This window comes from Notothenia rossii (genome assembly GCF_949606895.1).
Source record: "Notothenia rossii genome assembly, chromosome: 3".
Lineage (NCBI taxonomy): Eukaryota > Metazoa > Chordata > Actinopteri > Perciformes > Nototheniidae > Notothenia > Notothenia rossii.
The window spans coordinates 13,538,680-13,560,746 of NC_136901.1; the positions used below are offsets into that span (position 1 = coordinate 13,538,680).

A 22,067-nucleotide genomic window follows, 5' to 3' on the forward strand; every position below is an offset into this window, starting at 1 on the left:
GCTTGTTTAATTATTTTGCGATCTAGATTTCTTCTTCTTTTTTGAAGTGAGAAGTTGTCCGTCAGTCGGACGGACTAACGGACGGACTAACGGACGGATCCCCCCCCCCCCAAAACGAAAACTCTTCGGTTCTCCACGAATTACACAAGTCACCCAAAGCAGCCTTAAAAAAGCGGGAGGCGCCGAAAAGCGACTAATTTGCATCACTGAACTACGTAACAGTTGACAAATCCGAAAATAAATAATAAAATAATAATATTACAAATAAAAGAATGGATATATTATTAATACTCAGGTATACATTCTATACTTGACCCATTTCTCCCACCTTTCCTCAAAGATATGCATTTGGTTTCTAATTTGCATAGTTCACATTTTGAGTTTACTAAGTTATTATCTTTTAGCCATTTCCTTGTAATTAGTTTAATGATCGCTATTCTTATCACAATAAATAGGTAGGAATCTTTATTTTTGATCTCCTCTGGTGTTTTCCCCAGTAATGTGATGATGGGTTGTTATTGAGAGAAATGCCACTTTTATTGGACATTTCTCTCAAAACTGTTTCCCATAAGTCTTATTTGATACGCTTCATTCCATAAACATGAATATCTGATGTCTAAGACGTCGGGTAGTGTTGCGTATCTAATTGCCATCTTGCTGTTAATTTAGATATGAAACATATTTACCAGCACTTGACAGACCCGTCAAATACTCTTTGAAAGTTTCATTAAATTCTAAAGTACTTGGCTTTCCAGACTTCATTTAAAAATATCAATCATATTCCCATGTTCAGTCATCACAGCAGATGTTCCTCGATCAGCATTGACTGCAAATACATTATTTTATTCTTGTATGCAAGATTAGAAATAAGATATTTTTCTGGTCTCATATAAATGTCACTTGTGCGTATCACTTCACATAATGTCTTTAAGGAGATACTTTGCACATTTGGATTACAGGATTTATTATAATTTGCATAGCAGCCGTTATTATATTCATTCTTTGCCCGTAGAGTTTATCAGGTGGCATTCTCGGAGGAGCAAAAGGCTAAAAGGAAGGAGCAAACTCATTTTCAGGCTTTAATGCATAATATATAAGATGACTAATGTACTACAGTGTCCTATGGAGTCATCTTTACTGACGGAGGGGCTCAATCGATGGTTTTCTGGTAATATGACAAGGATTTATTCCTCTTAGCGCCAAATGATACTGCCAGAGAGCAGAGGAGGGGTCACGGCTTCAGATAGTTAGGTCTGTATTTTAATATCTCCTAACGATTTCTTGAGTGGGTTTGTGGTTACCTGGATAATTCATATGGCTACAAAAAATGTTTCCCACTAAGCTTACACTGGAGGGGGATTCTGTGTTCCTGGAAAGGAGGAAGGCCTTGCTTCTTTCTGGCTCCAGAAGCAAATCTGCAGCAGATAGATCCATGATCCTTGAGTGGAGTTTCTGAAAAGGAAGGACACACCAGGGTGAATTTGTGTATTTTATTTTTGATCCCTTTCCAGTTCGTCAATTCTCTCTTTTTCTCTCACTTTTTTGAATGTTCAATGTTCATTACTACAACCGTTCAGTAGCCGTTCAGTGTTGAAGCTGAGCAACTGGCCTATCAGATTCCCTCAATGCAAAGCCCCGATTCATACCCCCTCCCCCCCCCCCACGCTCAAAGTCATTAATGACATCGGCCGGAGAAAAACTAATGTGAATAGGATATAATTGCATCAGGGAGTAAGGGATTCCTTGGATTTTTTTTCGTCAGCAGTCTCTTCTGTTATTTAACTATTGCGCTTAAGAGGGAAGGATACAAAAACCAAAAGCATTTCCATGTATTAATCCCCGAACTTAATTAGACTGTGTTCCCTGTGCTCAAATTAACTTAGACTGGAAATACGCCGGAACAAAACACTTGATCTTGTGCTGCCATGAGCCAAATGAGTGCACGCTCTGTGAGTATATATTTATACAGACACGTGTGATTTTCTGCGCTCTGATATATCCGATTTGATTTGTATTTACCTCATGCTGTGGAGGGAAAGTCACCTTCAGCAAATAGAGAGCTGCTCACATTTGATTGAATCCCATAAAACTCTTTGCTGACAGTTTTGTATTGACTTCTTTTTATGCAGTGAAAGGCGTCCTCTGAACAGTTTGGAGAAAGAAAACAGCTCCTAATGGTAGCCAAACTTCCCTTTGCTTGTCTCTGAAGAACAAACACCCTACATCACTTGGCCTGTGGCTCAACCATCCCATGGATGTTACAAGGTGGTTATGGTGCCATGGAAACAGATTCATTTCTGCTTTTTCCACACGCAAGGGAATCTTCCTTATTATTATGAGTATGAATAAAACACAAAGCTCTGTACGCTCTTTAAAGCCTTGTTCGAAGTTGGCTTTTTCAGGTCACGATTCTTCATTGCTATTTTGAAAATAAATACAGCATTTAGCTGCCATTTTAGTTTTATTAGGATCAAAGTGCAAGATGGCTTCTCATCCGAGCTTTAAAAAGGGATGACATTTAAATGTGTGCTGTCTACAGGGTGGAAGGGTGGGGGGGGGGGGGGCTCTGATCTTATCGTAGGGTGCCGGATTTCACCTCCTCAGCATCCTCATCAAGGATTCAGTCAATAGTGTCACAGGGTCGGGTGGGGGGGGGACGGTAGATGACAAGGCCATATGTGCATCTCTAACTTTCTTAGGTTCAAGGCCAAGATCAAAGTCATGTATTAATGATGCGATATATCATGCAAATAAGGTATTTTGCTTACTATTACATAACATCAAGGACTTTGGAAGCCGATTGGATACGTTTTGTGTGATCATGTTGAAAAAAAAGCAAGAAGATTCCTACTTTGGCTCGAGATAATGAATGTCAGCCCAGAATACAATCAGTATCAGCACGGAAAGACTGATCGGTAAAACACATACACACAAGACCACATCGACAAGTGACACACACTGAGATTCATACACACCCCCAACCTCCCTACCCCCCCCCCCCCACATACACACACACACACACACACCTGCATGACCTGATCTATATATCTGATTCATCACAAAGGATTTTCCTAAAGCTCCAGCAGCATGAAGTCTGATAACCAGGATATGAGACATAGCCTCAGACGAGTAATATGACAGGACTAAGGTGAACAATATCTCAAAAGCTCCAAATATATTATCACCAATATTCTCTGCCTAAAAAAAACGGGATTTCAAACTTTTTTTGCAAAGAAACTTTTTAGCTCATGGCTGCAGCACAAACAGCAATGATGTCATGGTACTTTTATTATTATTAGTTTTGATTCATCTATTCAATATCATACATGATGGGGGAAGACATACACAGCAACAAGACATTACATACAGTAATTAAAGAAAAAGGAAAGAAAACTACATTAAAATGATCAAATCGGTTTTGATTGCCTTCTTATTCCTAATGTTTTTAATAGTGCTAATATATTGTTTTATATTTGAGTCAGCCCGTTTCTTTTTATGGATAGGAAATGTCTCTAAAAATACAATCAACTGCACAAAAAAGACAACATCTGCATCCAGCCCATCAGTCTTGAAGCACATAAGAATGTCTATCTGGGAGTTGAACCTTTTGTCCCGTCTTCCTTCTAATAAAACATTCGGCATCATACCACAATACACGCATTCATAAAATCAATGGCCAATACTTTCTTCTTGTAGATTACAACATGTACAGGAATACTCAATATCAAGTCCAAATCGTTGCAGATATATTGTGTGTAACATGTTAAAAGAAACCTCCTTCACTTTAATATTGAGCAAAAATTTCCAATTACCCAAATTCGTTTCCAATGAAGTCATGGTATTCACACTGCGAGGTAGCATAGTAAACTCAAACGCCATTTTATCATATATGGTAAGCAGGTTATTTCCCTTGCCTCCGAATAGATCATGGTTTGAGAAAGTTGTTATTTTTCTGAAATGAATACTTGGCGTTTTTTGGCATCAAACCAATTCAGCTGAAGGGAGGGATGGCGCCCAACTGATGTTGCTCCTTTTAAAAAAGCCTTGTGGTTCTTTATCAGAGAAACTCAAGATGCCTGCGGGGAACTGGAGAACGTTTAATTACTGATAAGCAAAAAGGGCCACAGCTAGATTGGAAACAGTGCACTCATACGGGTGATTAAGTCTCCGTCTGCTCCATGAAAACTCATCCTTATTATCTTCATATTTGTATTAGATATGTCGCTCCTATGGATTATTAAGTGGGATGTGAAACTGTAAGTGTGTAGGTTTGTTAACAGTATCATAATAATGCTACTATAAATTCGATTTTGGCTCCCTAACCTCCGTAGAATTCACATATCATTTATTTGAATGAATAATACAGGGAAAGGAAGACATCTAGGATAGCTGTCTAAAGGTAACACCATTTTCCCAGCAGCCTCTCTAAAGCTCATTAACACATTTCTCAATTACATACTGTCAGAAGTTCCAGTCCCTGTGAGAAATATAGATTCATCTCCCACACGTTACTGCATAATGGACATCCGGAGCGGGGTGATCACATTATGATGAATCCGTACACTGAATCACCAGTTGATGATGCAAATGTCAATATTTGGTAACGAGCAGGCGTTCCCCTTCCAGTGGGAAAACCTACTGTAAATAATGACTCGGTGGTGACGTGTGAAAACGCTTTCTTTTCAGCAGATTCATACGGAGAGGGAAAAACTCATTACACAGAGTCTCTGTCCTAATTCTCGTCCTCTTGGTCCCCACATCAATACTCCCTCCTCCAGCCTTTTATATTGCAGTTTCACTTGACAATGTTCCTGCCTGTCCAATAACGCGGCAGCAGATAGAGAGCTTTGCAACACACCCAGAGCCATATTATTTCTCTTCCTTTTTTAACTCAATTGATATAGCATTTCTGCCTCGTCTTATTTTCGCCTTTAGTTTTTCACTTCTGCCTCCTTGTCGTCTCGGTTTCTCTGCTATCTCATCGCTCTCCATTTTCACTCCTTATCTACCCTTGCCGCCTCCTCTCCTTTTACCCTCTCCTCTCGTCTCGGACTGACAGACGCTTGTCCCTCTTTTGGCGGCTTGCTATTTTCATATTGACAGCGAGTAGAGACACAATTTCCACAATAATGTGAAACCCTGCTTTCCAAACGGACCTTATGGGCCTGCAATGCTGGAACACACACACACACACACACACACACACACACACACACACACACACACACACACACACACACACACACACACACACACACACACACACACACACACACACACACACACACACACACACACACACACACACACACACACACACACACACACACACACACACACACACACACACACACACACACACACACACACACACACACACACACACACACACACACACTAAATTGGTGTTTTCCATTGGAAGACGAACTGAGGCACTTTAAGTTTTATAATGTAGGGTTTGTGAAGAATGTAAATACAGTGCTTGTTGTGTGATGCTTCCTGAAGGAAGACGATTTAGTTGCTGGTTTAAATCTGTGTTTTTTGCAGCGTATAGTTCTGCAAACACTTCTCAGAAGAACTGCATAGGGGGCATAACACTGCATATTCCATTCCTATTTGGGGGGTGGTATTAATGTTTGGTGGCACACAGGAGGTTGTCTTTTTTGGTGGGACATTTTCATGGTTTTGGGAAGTCAAGGATTCCTAATAAAAAATAAGAGCACTACACAGAACCTCAGATTGAACCATGCATGATAAACAAATCAACAAAAACCGACAAGGGATTCAAGGCCAGCGCTTCATCTCTGCCTCGGAACAGAAAAACAGATTGATAAAGATTGATGTAAAAGAGGATTTTTTTTTGTATTCTCAATCAAAGTGTTTACAGTTTTCTATTGCAGCCTGTGTCTCCAGCTTAGACCCCAGAGCAGAGTAATAACAACTCAAATGAAAAACAACTTCAAATGCATGCGAATAAGTGCCCGGGCTTGTTGACTGGAGAACATCAGTGTGTGGTAGCAGAGGAGTTCACATCATGAGGATATACATATATACTCAAGTAGAAGTACTTCAGTAAAAAGTACCCATAACTAGCAGCTGTTTTAAAGAGTACGTGACCTCCCTTTATATGAATAGAACAATAATGTCATTGTTAGCTAATGAATGTTTCCATGCTGAACAACGGCAACATGACAACGTTTTCATTGGTCCCTCTTCTTTAGAGAAGACCAGGAAATGATGGATACACGGATCGTGTTCAAATCAATAGGCACGCAATGACTCTAAATAATAATGATCACGCCACCAAACACACATTCAGACTAAAGGAACCAGCCTGGTTGGAAAATGTGAGAAGTAGAAAACATAGGTATTTGGGTTCAAAATGTAAGAAGTAGAAAGTACAGGTATTTGTGTTTAAAAATGTAAGAAGTAGAAAGTACAGGTATTTGTGTTCAAAGTGTAAGAAGTAGAAAGTACAGGTATTTGTGTTTAAAAATGTAAGAAGTAGAAAGTACAGGTATTTGTGTTTAAAAATAAGTAAAAGAGGGTGCAGCATACCAGGAGAAGCAGGTCTGAAGCAGGTTTGATTCGCTGCTGGAACAGGACCCCCAGAGCCCGGTTCTGCTGCTCCAGGTCAAAGACTCGGGTCCGCAGCTTCAGACATTCCTCCCTGAGATCCTGAGGGAGGAGGACACAGGAAGCGTCAGAGAAATGCTTTTCTGAGGTATAAAAGTGACCTTTTTTTAATGCATTCCACACTCTGTTAAACGTTCTGCTATCGGTACAGCCTATCTGCAGCATATGTACAGTATGTATGTGTTTATGTATACAGTTGATGTGCATATATATGCATAATATATATATTTATTTAACAATGTTCCTGGTAAATAATCGTGTGTACAGTATGAGGCTCACTGGCAGTTCATGTAGGGGATTACTTTAGTCGTTGTTATTGTTTGTTTGTGTTCTTTGTCATTTTTTTTACTTTTTGTACATACAATCAGTACAGACCATTGTCTCATTTGTATCGTATACTTTGCTTTCCATTTCTAAATGACAAACATTACTTATGCATTGTCGAAACGCGATACAAATATTTTTGATCAGAAGTGTATCATCAGGAGGAAACAAACCTTTTGGGTGAGAAGCGCCTGTACCACTTGATTGGCAACCTTAAATAGACAGAAGAAAGCCATTATTGGATGTATTACAAGGTCTTTTATGACCCTTACAGGCCTCCGTAGAGCGACTTTGCATTTATGCCGCAGCCAATTTACACATAAGATGAAATAGTTGAAGTAGCATTCATATCACAAATGCCCTTTAAGAGTCTATTTTTAAAGAAAATGTATTCGAACAGTACTTCATTTCTTAGTTTTAAGGTGTCATACATAACATCGTATCTTACAGTACATTTCTGAGAGAACTAATCACAAATCAGGCTAGTTATCAACATTTCATTGTCTCACTAAAACAGTAATTCTACATTGAACATGGCACCATATATAACAGACCGAGTATCTGGTGTGTGTGTGTGTGTGTGTGTGTGTGTGTGTGTGTGTGTGTGTGTGTGTGTGTGTGTGTGTGTCTTTTACAATGTTTAACGCTCACTTCCTAATGGTGCTATTGACAGCAGGCTGATGTAGAAGCAGAGGCGTCTGGGCTTTGGTCTCACAGCGGCTAACACCCCCCCCACTCTCAGACCACAGTGAAGCGGCTCCGATTACTGCCCATTGATTACTCATTAATACTGTGTGAAGCCACATCGGCTTATTTGAGTGCTCTCGCTTCTCATTTATTGAATGAGGAGGAACTGGAGTAAATATGGTGAAATGAGCCGTCGCTGATGGAACCGCAAGACACAGATCTGAGTGCAGAACAGTGATCAAACACAACCTAATGGTATCGGACAGAGGGTTTGAACTCTGCCGTTGTTTGACTTTGACACAAGTAATTAAAGTACAAAATTAGCAGCTGTTGGAACATAGAAGATAAATCATCCTAAAAGAAAGCGTTTTTCCCACTGTGTGTAGCCAGCATCCTCAAAACAGGGTCATTACCAAGCCCCCCCCCCTCTTCCTCAAATGTCACATAGGAAAACAGTTGACAAGTAAACGCAACAAAGCTGAGTCGAGCCATCTTAATGAGGGTAGGGAAGCAGAAAGGAGCCAGGAAGGAATTCATGGAGGACGCAAACTGTGACCCTCCTTTTTGTTTTTAAATCGCTCACTTTAATCTCCTTCCTCACCCCTTCCTCCTCCAATCCCTCCTATCCCCCGGTTAATTATCTTAAATCAGACTTTAGTTCCACCTGGAGTAAATCCACCAGCTACCCTGCAGTATACAAAGTCATTCAAACTAGCTGCACCTTTAGCAGCTTTGAGAACACTTTCATGATCAATCATTATAAAACATATCATATCTATTATTCTGAAATGGACCAATCTGCACAATCACTACTTTTACTGTCGCTACTTTCACTAGATTTTGATGATAATACTTTTCTACTTTTACTTGAGGAACATTTTGAAGGCAGGACTTTGACTTGTAACAGAGTATTCCTGGTACTTTTACTCAAGTACAACATCTGAGTACTTCTCCTACCTCTGATTATTGTACAAGCATCAACAAAAAGCCTTTTGACATGTGTCCCCTCTGTGGAAAGAGACTCTGAAAGTTTCAGGAAAAAGATTGTGTAACCATTAGCCAATCACCAACCAAGGTAACCCCCCCCCCCCCCCCCCCCCACCTTATCACCTGAATCTCCTCCTAGAGCACCATTGTGTTCTTTTTAACCAAATCTCGCTCAGAGGGGCGTGGGGAGGGGCTCCTTATTTTCATCTAAAGTAACAGACAGAGAATCAGCACTTTGGAAACAGGGCTGAAACAGAGGGGATTATGGGTAATGCTGCAATGATCTGTTTGGTGTTTCAGCCAATCAGAGACATGTTTTGTATGTATATGAGACCTGTGATAAAGTAATGAAAAACAGTTTAATAGGGGACCTTTAATTTGAAGCTCAACTAAGCTAGTTTTTGTTCACACAAAGTCAGAAGTAATTCAAGGTTTGGGAAAATGTCCGAGGAAAGCCAAATGTTGGTCACTCACCTCATCTAAGCAGCGTTCATACTGCTCTCTCTGTTTCTCGTTCTCCGAGGCCAAGGAAGAGTTCTTCTCCTGCGCACACACACACACACACACACACACACACACACACACACACACACACACACACACACACACACACACACACACACACACACACACACACACACACACACACACACACACACACACACACACACACACACACACACACACACACACACACACACACACACACACACACACACACACACACACACACACACACACACACACACACACACACACACACACACACACACACACACACACACACAGGGTCAAACCTCGCAGAGACTTTGCCTACATGCGATGCAACCAAACAACAGACAGAAATAACAATCAGGCAGAGCTAACAGGAGAGTTGCTCCACAAAGGTCATACGTCAACGCTGAACTTGAGATGGCCAATAACAAAAGAAAATCACAGAGTAGTGGAGAGAAAGGTCAGGAGGATGGAAGTGATGATGCTGAACTTTGGGGCGGGAAAGCTAGCCATTTGGAGTTCGGACCTAATAAGAATATCTCCTCCACTTGCCAAGCGATGAGGCGGCGCCCTATTGATCTCTGGGAGTTTCCAATTTGTCAGTGGCAGGCAGCTTATTAGAAGCTGTCAGCCAGCCTAGCTTCTCTCGACCCTCTGCCCTTTAGTTGGAACTACAGATATAATTACAACCCAAAATATTCTAATTATACCATATAGGAAGAAACACCCACTAATTGAAGCCTTGAAGCCTGATTATGGGTGCAAATGTAATCAATGACCTTGGTAGTTAAAGAAAGTGTTTGTGAATGGAGATATCTGTAGGGCGTTTTTAGGGGCTTTATTATAAATGTTACCTGAAGACACAAATGTTTTTTAATCTATTCTACAGTGACACAAACACCAATGAGAACCACTGTGTCGTTTTGATGTATTTATCTGTGGTTTACTGCACTGTATCGTAATGTCGTCATCTCAATAGGACTTTTTTCATATCGAATTTTCAGGAAGAAGGAGTCTTAATGTTATAACCTTTGAAGCAACTAGTGGGAATTTAATTTAGCAAACCAACTAAAATATGTATTTACTCAATACTAGTAAATACTACTAAGTATTACATTTGAATTACCCATATTTTTCTTTAAGCATTGTTACTTTTGTTCTAAATAAATAATGAAACGTTATCCACAGCAATATACAGTATATATAAATATTTGTGTATATCATTAAGACTTTTCTCAAATATATTGATAGTTTTCTACGTACATTTTTTTATGATGTAATGTCTTGAAGTATTAAGACATTTTGTGTGAAATATTACATTTTATTTTCAATGTTAAAATCTCGACAAAGTGCTCTCTTGGCTAACAAACACGCTATAGAAAGGACATGCAGGTGATATTTAGGTTTGATTTGGGATTTTGGGGATTTCTTCAATGTATTCCTTCTGCTGGCAGGGAGGGAAACGAGGGAAAGGAAACAGATAACTGCAGAGAAGGTTCACGCTGATGGATTATGCTGCTTTGGCAGATTTCAAGCTTTTGGAAGACATGGAGGAACTCCCTATCTCCAACACCAGAAGTCCATTGAAAACACCACTCCTGGTATTGAGTTTAGACTTTGGGCATGTAGCTTGTTAATAAACAACCCTGTGTGGCCACATTTTAGCAGCTATGTTCTCATCGCTGAACAAGTGAGATAACCGACGGGCATTTCTCCCAAAGTCTGGGTGTTTTCAGTTAAGCCCCAGTGACAGACCATAATGCGTGCCTGCCAAGTTAATGAAGAGCATCAGTTGTGCCGGGCAGTGCTTTCTTAGTGTCAGTGGAGTTTATGCACAATGCGGGGCAGTGATTTATTGCCTTGTTGTTGCGGTGCATCCATCACCGGCGCCGGCAGAATGGAATAAAACGGCAGATAACTTTTGATAGAGCCATTTAGAAATGTAATGCTCAGGTAATGTGCTTCATCAGGTGGACATATAACTTCCTGCCAGTCTGGGAAGATAGCTTACAGCTGAGGAGCAACAGGCAATTACCTGCCACTTTGCAGTAATAAGGGTCTATTTTCTACCAGGGAGGCCTTAGTGTAAAGTGGAAGAAACAGACAGAATACATTCCAACCACTTGTTCTTTTCTCTGAGAAGATACTCTTTTTGCTGTGAGTCTTATCGCTGAGCTTCTTGATTACTGGCATCATTTGCTTTCCAAGAATAGCACAGAGGTTAATGTCGCCAAGAGGCCACGGGGAGCCACTTTGAAATGCAAAAGTGTGACTGGTGGCTACATTTAATTAGGTCTGAGTCTTCTAATTGCTAAAGACGATGTGAGAGGATGTGTCCGGTGGCTGCTGTAAAAATGAAAAACAAATCAGCGTGGATCACTGTGTCTGCGAGTGGAGTGCGGCTCAAATCCCCACGAGCGCAGAGGAAAACAAACCAAAGCTGGAGGACAGCCCCCCCCCCCCCACCCCCTACCGACTCTCGAAGGATGACTTCGCTCTCCAAACACTGGAGAATTTGATGAGCTGTCATGCTTTCAGACACAACTTGAACAAAGGACTCTGACAACTGGCAGACAGACGAAGAGGAATGACGAGGGAGAACAAAGAGGGGTAGGGGGAGATAAAGAAAACCAAAAAAGGGAACGCAGCTCAGGTGGTAAGAAATAGAAAAAGGTGGTAAAAGTGTTTACCTCCAAGGCCTTGAGGCGTTCCAGAAGGGGTTTGGCTTCGTCCTCCTCTGATTGGCCGACGTCAGGATCGTTCGGTTGCAGCTCCGTAGGATTCGACGGAGGGGAGCCATTTTCTCCCAGGCCCTCGTACTGTTTCCGCACTTCCTCTGAGAGTTTGTCCTGAGGCACAGAGAAGAAAAAAAAAAGGAGGAAGGTTAGAATTTGGCAAGTAAAAAACCTGAGCAGATGGGATGAAAAGCGTTCAGAAGTGAGGTATGACAAATGTTTCAGGGGCAGGATGGGTAAGGAGCCGTGAAAGGCAGGAAATCGGAGGGAAGGAGAAAAGGGGGAGAGGATCAGATGGGCAGACAACAGGGAGGCAGCTCCAACAACACAGCGCCAAAACATCCCCTAATCCCTAATCATGTTTCACTTGTTTTCCAAAGAGTGGCAGTGACCTTGAAGGCTGCCATCTCTGTTGCATTGTGGGGATCTTTCGCTCTGTGTTGCCGTCTCTATGCCAGCTATCTGTTTCCTTTTGGGGTTAATTTTTTCTTGACATCTGCGATAACAAACTATTGGTAATAATTGGACGCTAATTAGCTGCTGTCTGGCTGGCACTGACATGCAAAAAGGAAAACAGAATGTCCATCCTAAAAGTACCTCTACATGTATTCAACATATCCAAACATTAATTCAGTCATCATTATCTGTCATTGTACAATTGCTTTGGTTTGTGATAGGCGAAAAGAAGCAATTTAAAATCATCCCCTTAGGCCATGACACGCTATGAAGGTCAGCATTTGATGCATTCTCTATAATAAGTTAGTGGCCGTGACCACCGTTCACAGGTTGAACATGTTTAGAAGTTCATAGCAGTTCATTTAAAAACTGGATTTTCCACTTGAAAGCTCTCAGATTGTTTTATTTGAATAGCTGTTAAGGGCCTGAAGAGGTGGAACGTTTCTACTATCTCACAAGAAAAACAGCAGAAGTAGAATATTAAGATTTGAAATATTCTGAAATATATACATTTTCATTTTAGTGACCATTGCCTGCTTGGGACCCGATACAAAAGTAGCACCTAAGAGTGTTTCTTCCTAGTTAAAAGACATGTTAGAGGCCTGTATTGAATAAGAAGAGGTAACGATTTGAGAAAAGTCTGAAAGAAAGGATCTTTGCTTCAAATGAGTTATCGATAACATCCTGCGCACACACTGAATTTCTCATTCCGAGCCGAGCTTTGACAGGTAGATGTCCAACCTAAAGATATAAAGGTGTATGTGATGGATCAAAGCTGAGGTCAGCAGCACTAATGCAGCTCGTCTTTTATATATCCAAATGCAGCCAGAACCAGATCTCCTAACAGGAATTGGAAATAATGTCCTTGAGAGTGCTTTGTTTTCAGCTTGATCCAATCTCCTCTAAACATATATTAGGTGTTCCATCTTGCTTGATTCCATCAGACAATCCAGTTTGAGGCAATTCTTTAAAGTCACGCTTAGAAGTTGGCTTTTTGTTTGCTAGCCAGGGCAGTCTGCAGTTTACTTTGAGAGGCTGCTCATCAGATGGCGTTAAAGGGCTCCGTAATAATCTCCACAGAGGAGGGGGGGCGGGGGTGGGGGGGGTGGAGAGGGGAGGAACCGTGTCCCTCATGCTGCCCTTTCAAGTTATTGAGTCTGTCTGCTGAACACACAGAATAATACAGCTGCAGCAGGAGCACATCGCTGCAGAGGAACGGGTGGTGTTACTCAGATATCTCTTTGACTGATGAACACAGAGGCACACTATCTCTGAGTAAACACACAAATACTGTACATCAGTGTGGGGAAATAACAACGCTCTTCGGCTGAGACAAAAGATCTTCTTGAGCATCATCTGTGTGTTTGTTCCATTGAGGGTTGGCATCGGTAAGAAATCAAAACTGCATTCCTGTATATGTTCTAATCTTAGAAAGATGTACAGGTCTACGGCATGCTGTGGAAAAGTACTGCTGCGCGCTAAATGCTAACAATGACACCCTGTTATTAGATAATAATATATAACTAATTATCCCTGTTATTTATGTAGCAAAACAAAAACAAGTCTCTTGTTCAAGTCGTTCTTTTGTCTGTGTTATATAAATTCAAATTTAACATATTTGGCATTTTAAGACTTATTATTAATTGATTAACCAAGAAAAAAAAGTTACAAGTTAAAGGGGCCCTATTCAGCTAATGTTCAGGTGTATATCAGTATGTAGTGTCTCTACTTTAAAGAGTCCTCTCCTTGTAGCCTTTATTTAACAAGGTAAAATCCCATTGAGATCAACGATCTCTTTTTCAAGGGAGACCTGCAGCACATTGGTTACACATAAAAAACAACAGAAAACCAAAAGGACATCATACAACATAGTTACAGGGATACAAATTACAACCTATTCACAATAACAGGTATCAAATAACATTTCATCTATCCGAGCTTTAAAATGATGCAGGGGAACCAAAATGCTCAGTTTCAATTTGTTTTGCAGAGTGTTCCAAGCAAGTGGAAGTGCACACATAAAAGCTTTTGTGCCTAAGACAGTCCTAGCACTTGGCACATAAAAACACATCCTGGGATCTCAGGCAATAGTTACTTGCCACTCTCTGTGAGATCGAAGAGCATATATAAGTTGGTAGTTTACCCAACATGGCTTTATATATAAACATGTACCAAGGACTGAGCCTCCGTACAGTAAGTGAAGGCAGACCTGCCTTGGCATACAGGGTACAGTGATGAGTAAGTACTTTACAGTTAGTAACAAATGTCAGCGCACTGTGATAGGCGGCATCTAACTTGATCAGGTAATGGGCAGGTGCATTCATATAGATCAGATCGCCATAGGCTGCAGTAACGTTACTTATCAGGCAAAGCTAAACACATCTAGGTTAGCAATACTACACAGCCAAAGCAACTCAGATATTGACTCTGGTTTGACTTCTCCTAGTTTCCACTTTCTTTTTGTTCTTAATTTGTTCCGTTACATTTTTTCTTTTGCGACCAGTAGACGATGTTGAACCTAACTCTGCCATGGTGAAAGTGGCCGCCTGTTGCTGGCGAGTGATTGAAGTACTGCTGCAATGCACGCCCAAAGAGGGCACGCCCAAATAAGGGCACGAGATACATTTGTGCGTGCACGAGATGGAAGGCTGACAGACAGGGCGGCAATCCAATCCGTTTACGGATTGGTTGTAGTTTTTACAGTATTATGGGTTCCACAGATGACATTTTTTAATGGATTTTTTGTCAAAGCACTTAAGATATTCATTTCTATCGGGATGTTAAGAGCATTCCATGGAATATAACAAAAAGTGTATCTCGAGCCGGTTTCTGAAACTTACCTACCCCACCTTTAATGGAGGGATCTGCACAATACATCACGGTATCGTCCGTATAACAATGAAAAGTTGCTCCTGCTGATGTTCAGGTGTATATCAGTATGTAGTGTCTCTACTTTAAAGAGTCCTCTCCTGCTGATGTTCAGGTGTATATCAGAATGTAGTGTCTCTACTTTAAAGAGTCCTCTCCTGCTGATGTTCAGGTGTATATCAGTATGTAGTGTCTCTACTTTAAAGAGTCCTCTCCTGCTGATGTTCAGGTGTATATCAGTATGTAGTGTCTCTACTTTAAAGAGTCCTCTCCTGCTGATGTTCAGGTGTATATCAGAATGTAGTGTCTCTACTTTAAAGAGTCCTCTCCTGCTGATGTTCAGGTGTCTCTACTTTAAAGAGTCCTCTCCTGCTGATGTTCAGGTGTATATCAGTATGTAGTGTCTCTACTTTAAAGAGTCCTCTCCTGCTGATGTTCAGGTGTATATCAGTATGTAGTGTCTCTACTTTAAAGAGTCCTTTCCTGCTGATGTTCAGGTGTATATCAGTATGTAGTGTCTCTAATTTAAAGAGTCCTCTCCTGTTGATGTTCAGGTGTATATCAGTATGTAGTGTCTCTACTTTAAAGAGTCCTCTCCTGCTGATGTTCAGGTGTATATCAGTATGTAGTGTCTCTACTTTAAAGAGTCCTCTCCTGCTGATGTTCAGGTGTATATCAGTATGTAGTGTCTCTACTTTAAAGAGTCCTCTCCTGCTGATGTTCAGGTGTATATCAGTATGTAGTGTCTCTACTTTAAAGAGTCCTCTCCTGCTGATGTTCAGGTGTATATCAGTATGTAGTGTCTCTACTTTAAAGAGTCCTCTCCTGCTGATGTTCAGGTGTATATCAGTATGTAGTGTCTCTACTTTAAAGAGTCCTCTCCTGCTGATGTTCAGGTGTATATCAGTATGTAGTGTCTCTACTTTAAAGAGTCCTCTCCTGCTGATGTTCAGGTGTATATCAGTATGTAGTGTCTCTACTTTAAAGAGTCCTCTCCTGCTGATGTTCAGGTGTCTCTACTTTAAAGAGTCCTCTCCTGCTGATGTTCAGGTGTATATCAGTATGTAGTGTCTCTACTTTAAAGAGTCCTCTCCTGCTGATGTTCAGGTGTATATCAGTATGTAGTGTCTCTACTTTAAAGAGTCCTTTCCTGCTGATGTTCAGGTGTATATCAGTATGTAGTGTCTCTAATTTAAAGAGTCCTCTCCTGTTGATGTTCAGGTGTATATCAGTATGTAGTGTCTCTACTTTAAAGAGTCCTCTCCTGCTGATGTTCAGGTGTATATCAGTATGTAGTGTCTCTACTTTAAAGAGTCCTCTCCTGCTGATGTTCAGGTGTATATCAGTATGTAGTGTCTCTACTTTAAAGAGTCCTCTCCTGCTGATGTTCAGGTGTATATCAGTATGTAGTGTCTCTACTTTAAAGAGTCCTCTCCTGCTGATGTTCAGGTGTATATCAGTATGTAGTGTCTCTACTTTAAAGAGTCCTCTCCTGCTGATGTTCAGGTGTATATCAGTATGTAGTGTCTCTACTTTAAAGAGTCCTCTCCTGCTGATGTTCAGGTGTATATCAGTATGTAGTGTCTCTACTGGGACATGTCTCCATGCTTTAATGTTCAAAAATCTCTTTATTTTTCTCATACTGCCTGTGCTGCAGCACCTCTTTTCACCCTCTGTCTGAAACCAAAGCCCAGTCTGCTCTGATTGGTTAGCTGGCCGGCTCTGTTGTGATTGGTCTTATATAAAAACGATTGCTGACAAGTATTTTAAAAGATTCAGTTTGGGTTGAACCCAGGTGCTCAGACTGGAGAATATTTACAGTATGCTTCCACAAAACACACCCTATTCTACTTCCTATCACCCGTCGTTCTGTTTTTCAATCCACATAATCTTTTGTTGTTGTGGGAACCCAGAAAAGGATTACTTTGTGAGCACAGAGACTAATATTTGCATATTGACACATTGTATTCATGTCACATACATTTCAGAGCGAGCTGTCTAGTCATTTTTTTATTATGAAGCTTTTGCACCTCGGGGCAATTTACAGCACATCAGCCTTTTATCATGGCTGTTAATAACACGGTTCACCATCCTGACATTTAAACTTATAGGGCTTGTTTTTTTATTCGCATTTTGCACTCGTCATTCCTGAGTTCCTGCCTTATTTTATTCACACTGATTTTTTATAAAGACACTCTTTTTATTGCAAACTTGCTTTCCCATAAATGTACTTTTCCTTCTGTTCCCTGGAGACGTTTTGCTGCTGCTTTATGAAAGCTTAAAAATGTTGTGTGTGGTGGTGGGTAAATACTAAAAGAAGTAATTTCAGGTCTACAAATGAAAGCCTCACACAGTAGGGAATAGTTTGCTGTAGTTAAGGCTCTCAGACAAAGCAGTGACGATAAACAGACTGAGGCAACAGCGTTTTAGAGCTGCAACGCCCTGACCCTGCTTCAGAGATATGTGTAATCTTTCTCCCAGCAGCTATTTCTCTTATGTAACATCGATTAAAGCACCTGAGCTCAGTCTGGCTTTACTCACCACTGTCTGAGCTGCGGAAAACAATGAGTGAGATACAAACAAAGAGACAAATATGAGAATATGTGTCATTAGTAAACATATCGGCTCCTTTAGACACTTTCATTTTTTAAAGGTCTCCTATTTTTAGGCATATATTATGAGTCTCAGATATATAAAAATATATAAAAAACATGTCTGTGAAGTGTTTTGCTCAAAATACCAACAGATCACCCATTCTAGCCATGCCTCATACCCCTCTATTTCAGCCCTATTAGAGAAGTGCTGATTCTGGGTCTAAAGCTAAAGGGAGGGGGGTATCTGATACTCAGCTAAATGCTGCCGTGATGAAACGCCATTTCATGTTCCAAACCACATCTAGGATTATTTCTGAAACAGTATGGAGCTCAAATGCTTTTTCTCTTGCGGGTTTACCACAAGGTGAGTACCTTTTAATATCCTGCTTTTTAAACACATACTCTCTCCAGTACAGGTTCGCTCTGATTGTTAGCGATGCTAATGTAAACAAAGACCATATTACTTCCAAAACACGTCAGGCATTGTTTCTGATAGCAACGTTTCTGATAGGGCCGTGGGCGTAAAGCCCGCCCACATTTCAGATATTACGTCATACCGGACGCAAATCTGGATCAGCTCCGTTGTACCCCCGTTTTTAGAGATTTGTGTACTTAGGAAAAGAGAGAGGGTTTTGTTTTCTGACACTTTGTGAACTCCCTGACACACCGGGTACACATATTCATGTATAAAAGACATTAAAAAGTGCATTAAGCATGATAGGAGATCTTTAATGTTTACCTTGTAGGCCTTCATGATGTCCACAGTGTCCACAGCAGTCTGCTCCACAACGCCCTGGTTCTGCAGCAGCGTCCGCACCGTCTCTTCCATCCTGCACACAGGACACATTATCATGGTTAAAACATTGCAATATCTCATTCATTTGGAAGACTTCTTGGTTCCACACAGGTCTCCAGAAGCTGTGGATTATCACGAATAACCGGGAAATGCTTTCTAGTAGCATGTTTCGGCCAAAAGCAGTTTTAGGTAGCCACTGATCATTGATACCATGGTCCACGCGTGCTTTGTTGTTAATTTCCCCAGCAGAAGAGCCAGTATGAACCTGCACGAGGGTTATTTTGAGTTATAATTCCTAAAATGACCCGATGCCAGAGCCCACAGCTACTTCAGAGCGAAAGCACCAATACAAACATCCAAAACGGTATCTATCTTCAAGCTGTTATGAGAGCTTAAAATGAGTCATTGCAACCTTGAATTGGGATATTTATTTCTGTTTACACTTTCCATAAGCATACAAACACACACAAAGTGATAAATACAACCGAATGGGACTGATTCAGTGCCACCTATGCTAGGAAACCCTTTGTCCAAATGACTAGATTGAGAACGAAATGTGCAAACATAGTACTTACTGACATATTGTCTGTGATTATATAAGAGTGTGTGTGTGCCCAGCTGTGTGTGTGTGTGTCTGCTGATGGCTGGAATTAAGTGCAATCACAGCAGCAAGCACCGAGCGAGTGACCTTGACCTTCAAGTCGAGGTCTGCTCTAAACAATCCAAGCTTCTATTTTGTGCTGCTAACGCTGCAAGCTGCATGCAAAACAGGTGGCAAAAGTGCAACGGGAAAAATGCTCCTGTCTATTTACATAGGAATGAATAAGAGCCACATGCTAAAACTGTGGAGGGAACTTAGTATTCTGATTCTGTAAAAATAAAAAGAAGAGTCCCACAGCAGCAGATGAAGAAGATGATTTTGGAGCCAGAAGGGTTCATGCTAACTTAAATGATCAGATACATTCACGAGACAAAAGAAAGGCTTTGATATAGTCAGGTGGGAGTCATCCACATTTTATGACATTATTTTTGTACTGGTTTGATTTGTGATAAATGGAAAGGCTTCAAATCTTTGCACATTTCCCGCATTAGCAAGCAAATCACGTTTTTTTTTTTTTTACATTAAACTAAGAGAAATCAGCAGCACCATCAGTGGCGGCTGGTGGAAATTATTTTAGGTGGGGCTATTGTAATGGTGAATAAACCACACGGGGAACATTTTTGAGTAATTGGCTACACTATTTCATCATTACTGTTGTATGATTAGTGTTTAGCTACGGTATTTAGCGTCTAAGGCACCTCCGCTTTTAGGGTTGACGTAGACCCAAACGTCGCCCAGAGGTCCCCCGGTGTTGTTGCGGGAGCTGCTGCACTAGCTAACGCTCCACTACTGTAGCTAACACGACATTAGCAAAACAAACGCTTATTTATTTTTGCAAAAGGTGCAGAAGGCTTCAAACACTTCAAACCACCTCCACTGGTTTCAACCAAGCACTAAATTAGATGTTTTCCAACCAAATACGGTTGAACTTACACTTCCCCATATTCATTTGTAAGTAGATTCGAAGAGTTTCTGACTGCCGCAAGCTGAAGCTTGGTTGCTGGGTTACTAGCTGGGTGTTCTCCAATAAGGGGCCGGGGGAAACAAAGTTAGTGATTACTGGTTCCATGCTGATTTAATTCAACACAAATTGTTGGGGGGAACTGAAACGCTATTACCGTACTGGTTACTTTGCAGCCCGGACATTTCCCCCAAAACACATTTTAGACGCTATCGCAACACAGAAGTACCTTTCAAATCCAATCATATTTAAGACCTTTCTTATTTTTTTGGTCATATTTAAGACCTTTTTAAGGCCTTACATTCAGATTATCAAATTTAAGACTTTTTAAGACCCCGCGGGAACCCTGAGGAGACTAAATACGAACATTATATGCAGACACAGACGTGGTTCAGAAACACAGAAATATTAGAAAACAGACCATTAAGGGAAAACATCTAGTTTGATGGATGCTGTCAGAACTACAATAATATGTGTATGCGTGTGTGTATGCGTGTGTGTGTGTGTGTGTGTGTGTGTGTGTGTGTGTGTCTGTGTGTCTATTACAAATTAAAAATTAAAAAAAATATATATATATATTTTTAAATATATATTTTTATTTTTTATTTTTAATGAACAAGGTAAATATTATATAATTGCTATCAGTAAAATGTTTAATCTACAATAAAATCTCGTTTAAAATGGTGTTACGATGTCTAAAGTTACTGATAAGTCACATGTTTCCTGCCTGGCCTTGCCCGTGTATCATTACCCTCTCTCGTCTGGGAGCTAAGAGAGGAGCCCTCAACCAGTGCAGCAGCAGCCACTAGCAGCTGACTGTTGCTATCTGTAAGCTATGGCTCCGAAACATAATTTGAGCCAATCAGCGTCGTCGTCTGCTTTAACATTAGGAGTAATAGTGTTGCACTGAATCAAATAATTTCAATAGTGGCTTGCATGTTTTATATATGCTGGTCTCTTGATTGCCCGGCAGTTGTGCCCTGACTGTGGGAGAGAACGAGGGCGGGACGATGCTAGCCTCACCATCTGTCCGGGCTGAGCCATAAAGCCGACTGTAATCAGACCGCTAGCTGAACACAGGAAGAGGCTGGCAGATTGCTCCTGCTTTAAACGCCGGCCTTAATCAGCACAACGTACAGAGCAAAGAGGACGTGACATGCACAGCTTTGTAGTCTGCGAAACTGACACGGGGTCAGCCTGCAGCCTGAGGGGATTTGGGCAGGTGACCACCTACAGATTTAGCCACAGAGTGTGCCCCTGTTGTGTTTTGTGAGGACACTCGCAGAGGTGAGCATGCGTTTTACTCAAGGATAAATCCCTGGTGATCTTGGTTTGATTCACTGTGAAGTGACAAAAGGAAAGACTCTTTGCACATTTCCCACATTAAATCACCTCCTCCTCTCTCCAGACCCAAACACATCGTTTTGTCAGTGTGACAGCAGGGCTTATGCTACTCATCAAAACAATGCCAAATAGTGAATCATACAGAAAGGGAATATCTTTTTTTGTAAACTGTATTTGGACTACCAGGACAGTTTTCTTTATAATCCACACCACATCATTATCACCTTGATGAAAAGCATTTCTAACTTTAAGGGAATAGTTCCACAAACTCTTAAAACTCTTTGGTCCATTTAACATATTTCCATGTACAAATAAAATGTCTAAAAAGTGTGTGACCAATCCCTCTTAGAGAAATTGTTTTAGAAAACTCACATCCTGTTAACTATTTTGTTATTGGTTCAGTACCAAGCTGCCAGCATAGGAAATGTTAGATGCATATAAATATGTAAATGTGGGGAAATTAAACCTGAAATGAGAAATAGCAGAAATATCATTAGGCAAGCCAACAGATGGGAGTAAAAAAGTATTCTAATGCATGAAAACATTTGCCAAATGAGCCAGGGAAGCAATCAATGCAAAATCC

General features: G+C 40.8%; 1 protein-coding gene across 3 annotated transcripts in view; it reads right to left on the reverse strand.

Annotated features, from left to right (window-relative positions):
- Window positions 1–22,067, reverse strand: part of LOC307032770 (nck-associated protein 5-like) — a 125,533-nt gene that overhangs the window by 24,384 nt on the left and 79,082 nt on the right. For all 3 annotated transcript variants that reach the window (XM_079671012.1, XM_079671013.1, XM_079671014.1), the window contains 6 exons: window positions 18,522–18,612; window positions 11,820–11,978; window positions 9,109–9,177; window positions 7,134–7,172; window positions 6,559–6,678; window positions 1,348–1,452 (listed from right to left, as the gene is read on the reverse strand). In XM_079671012.1, coding sequence (XP_079527138.1) covers window positions 1,348–1,452; window positions 6,559–6,678; window positions 7,134–7,172; window positions 9,109–9,177; window positions 11,820–11,978; window positions 18,522–18,612 — 583 coding nt within the window. The remainder of the gene's footprint in view (window positions 1–1,347; window positions 1,453–6,558; window positions 6,679–7,133; window positions 7,173–9,108; window positions 9,178–11,819; window positions 11,979–18,521; window positions 18,613–22,067) is intronic.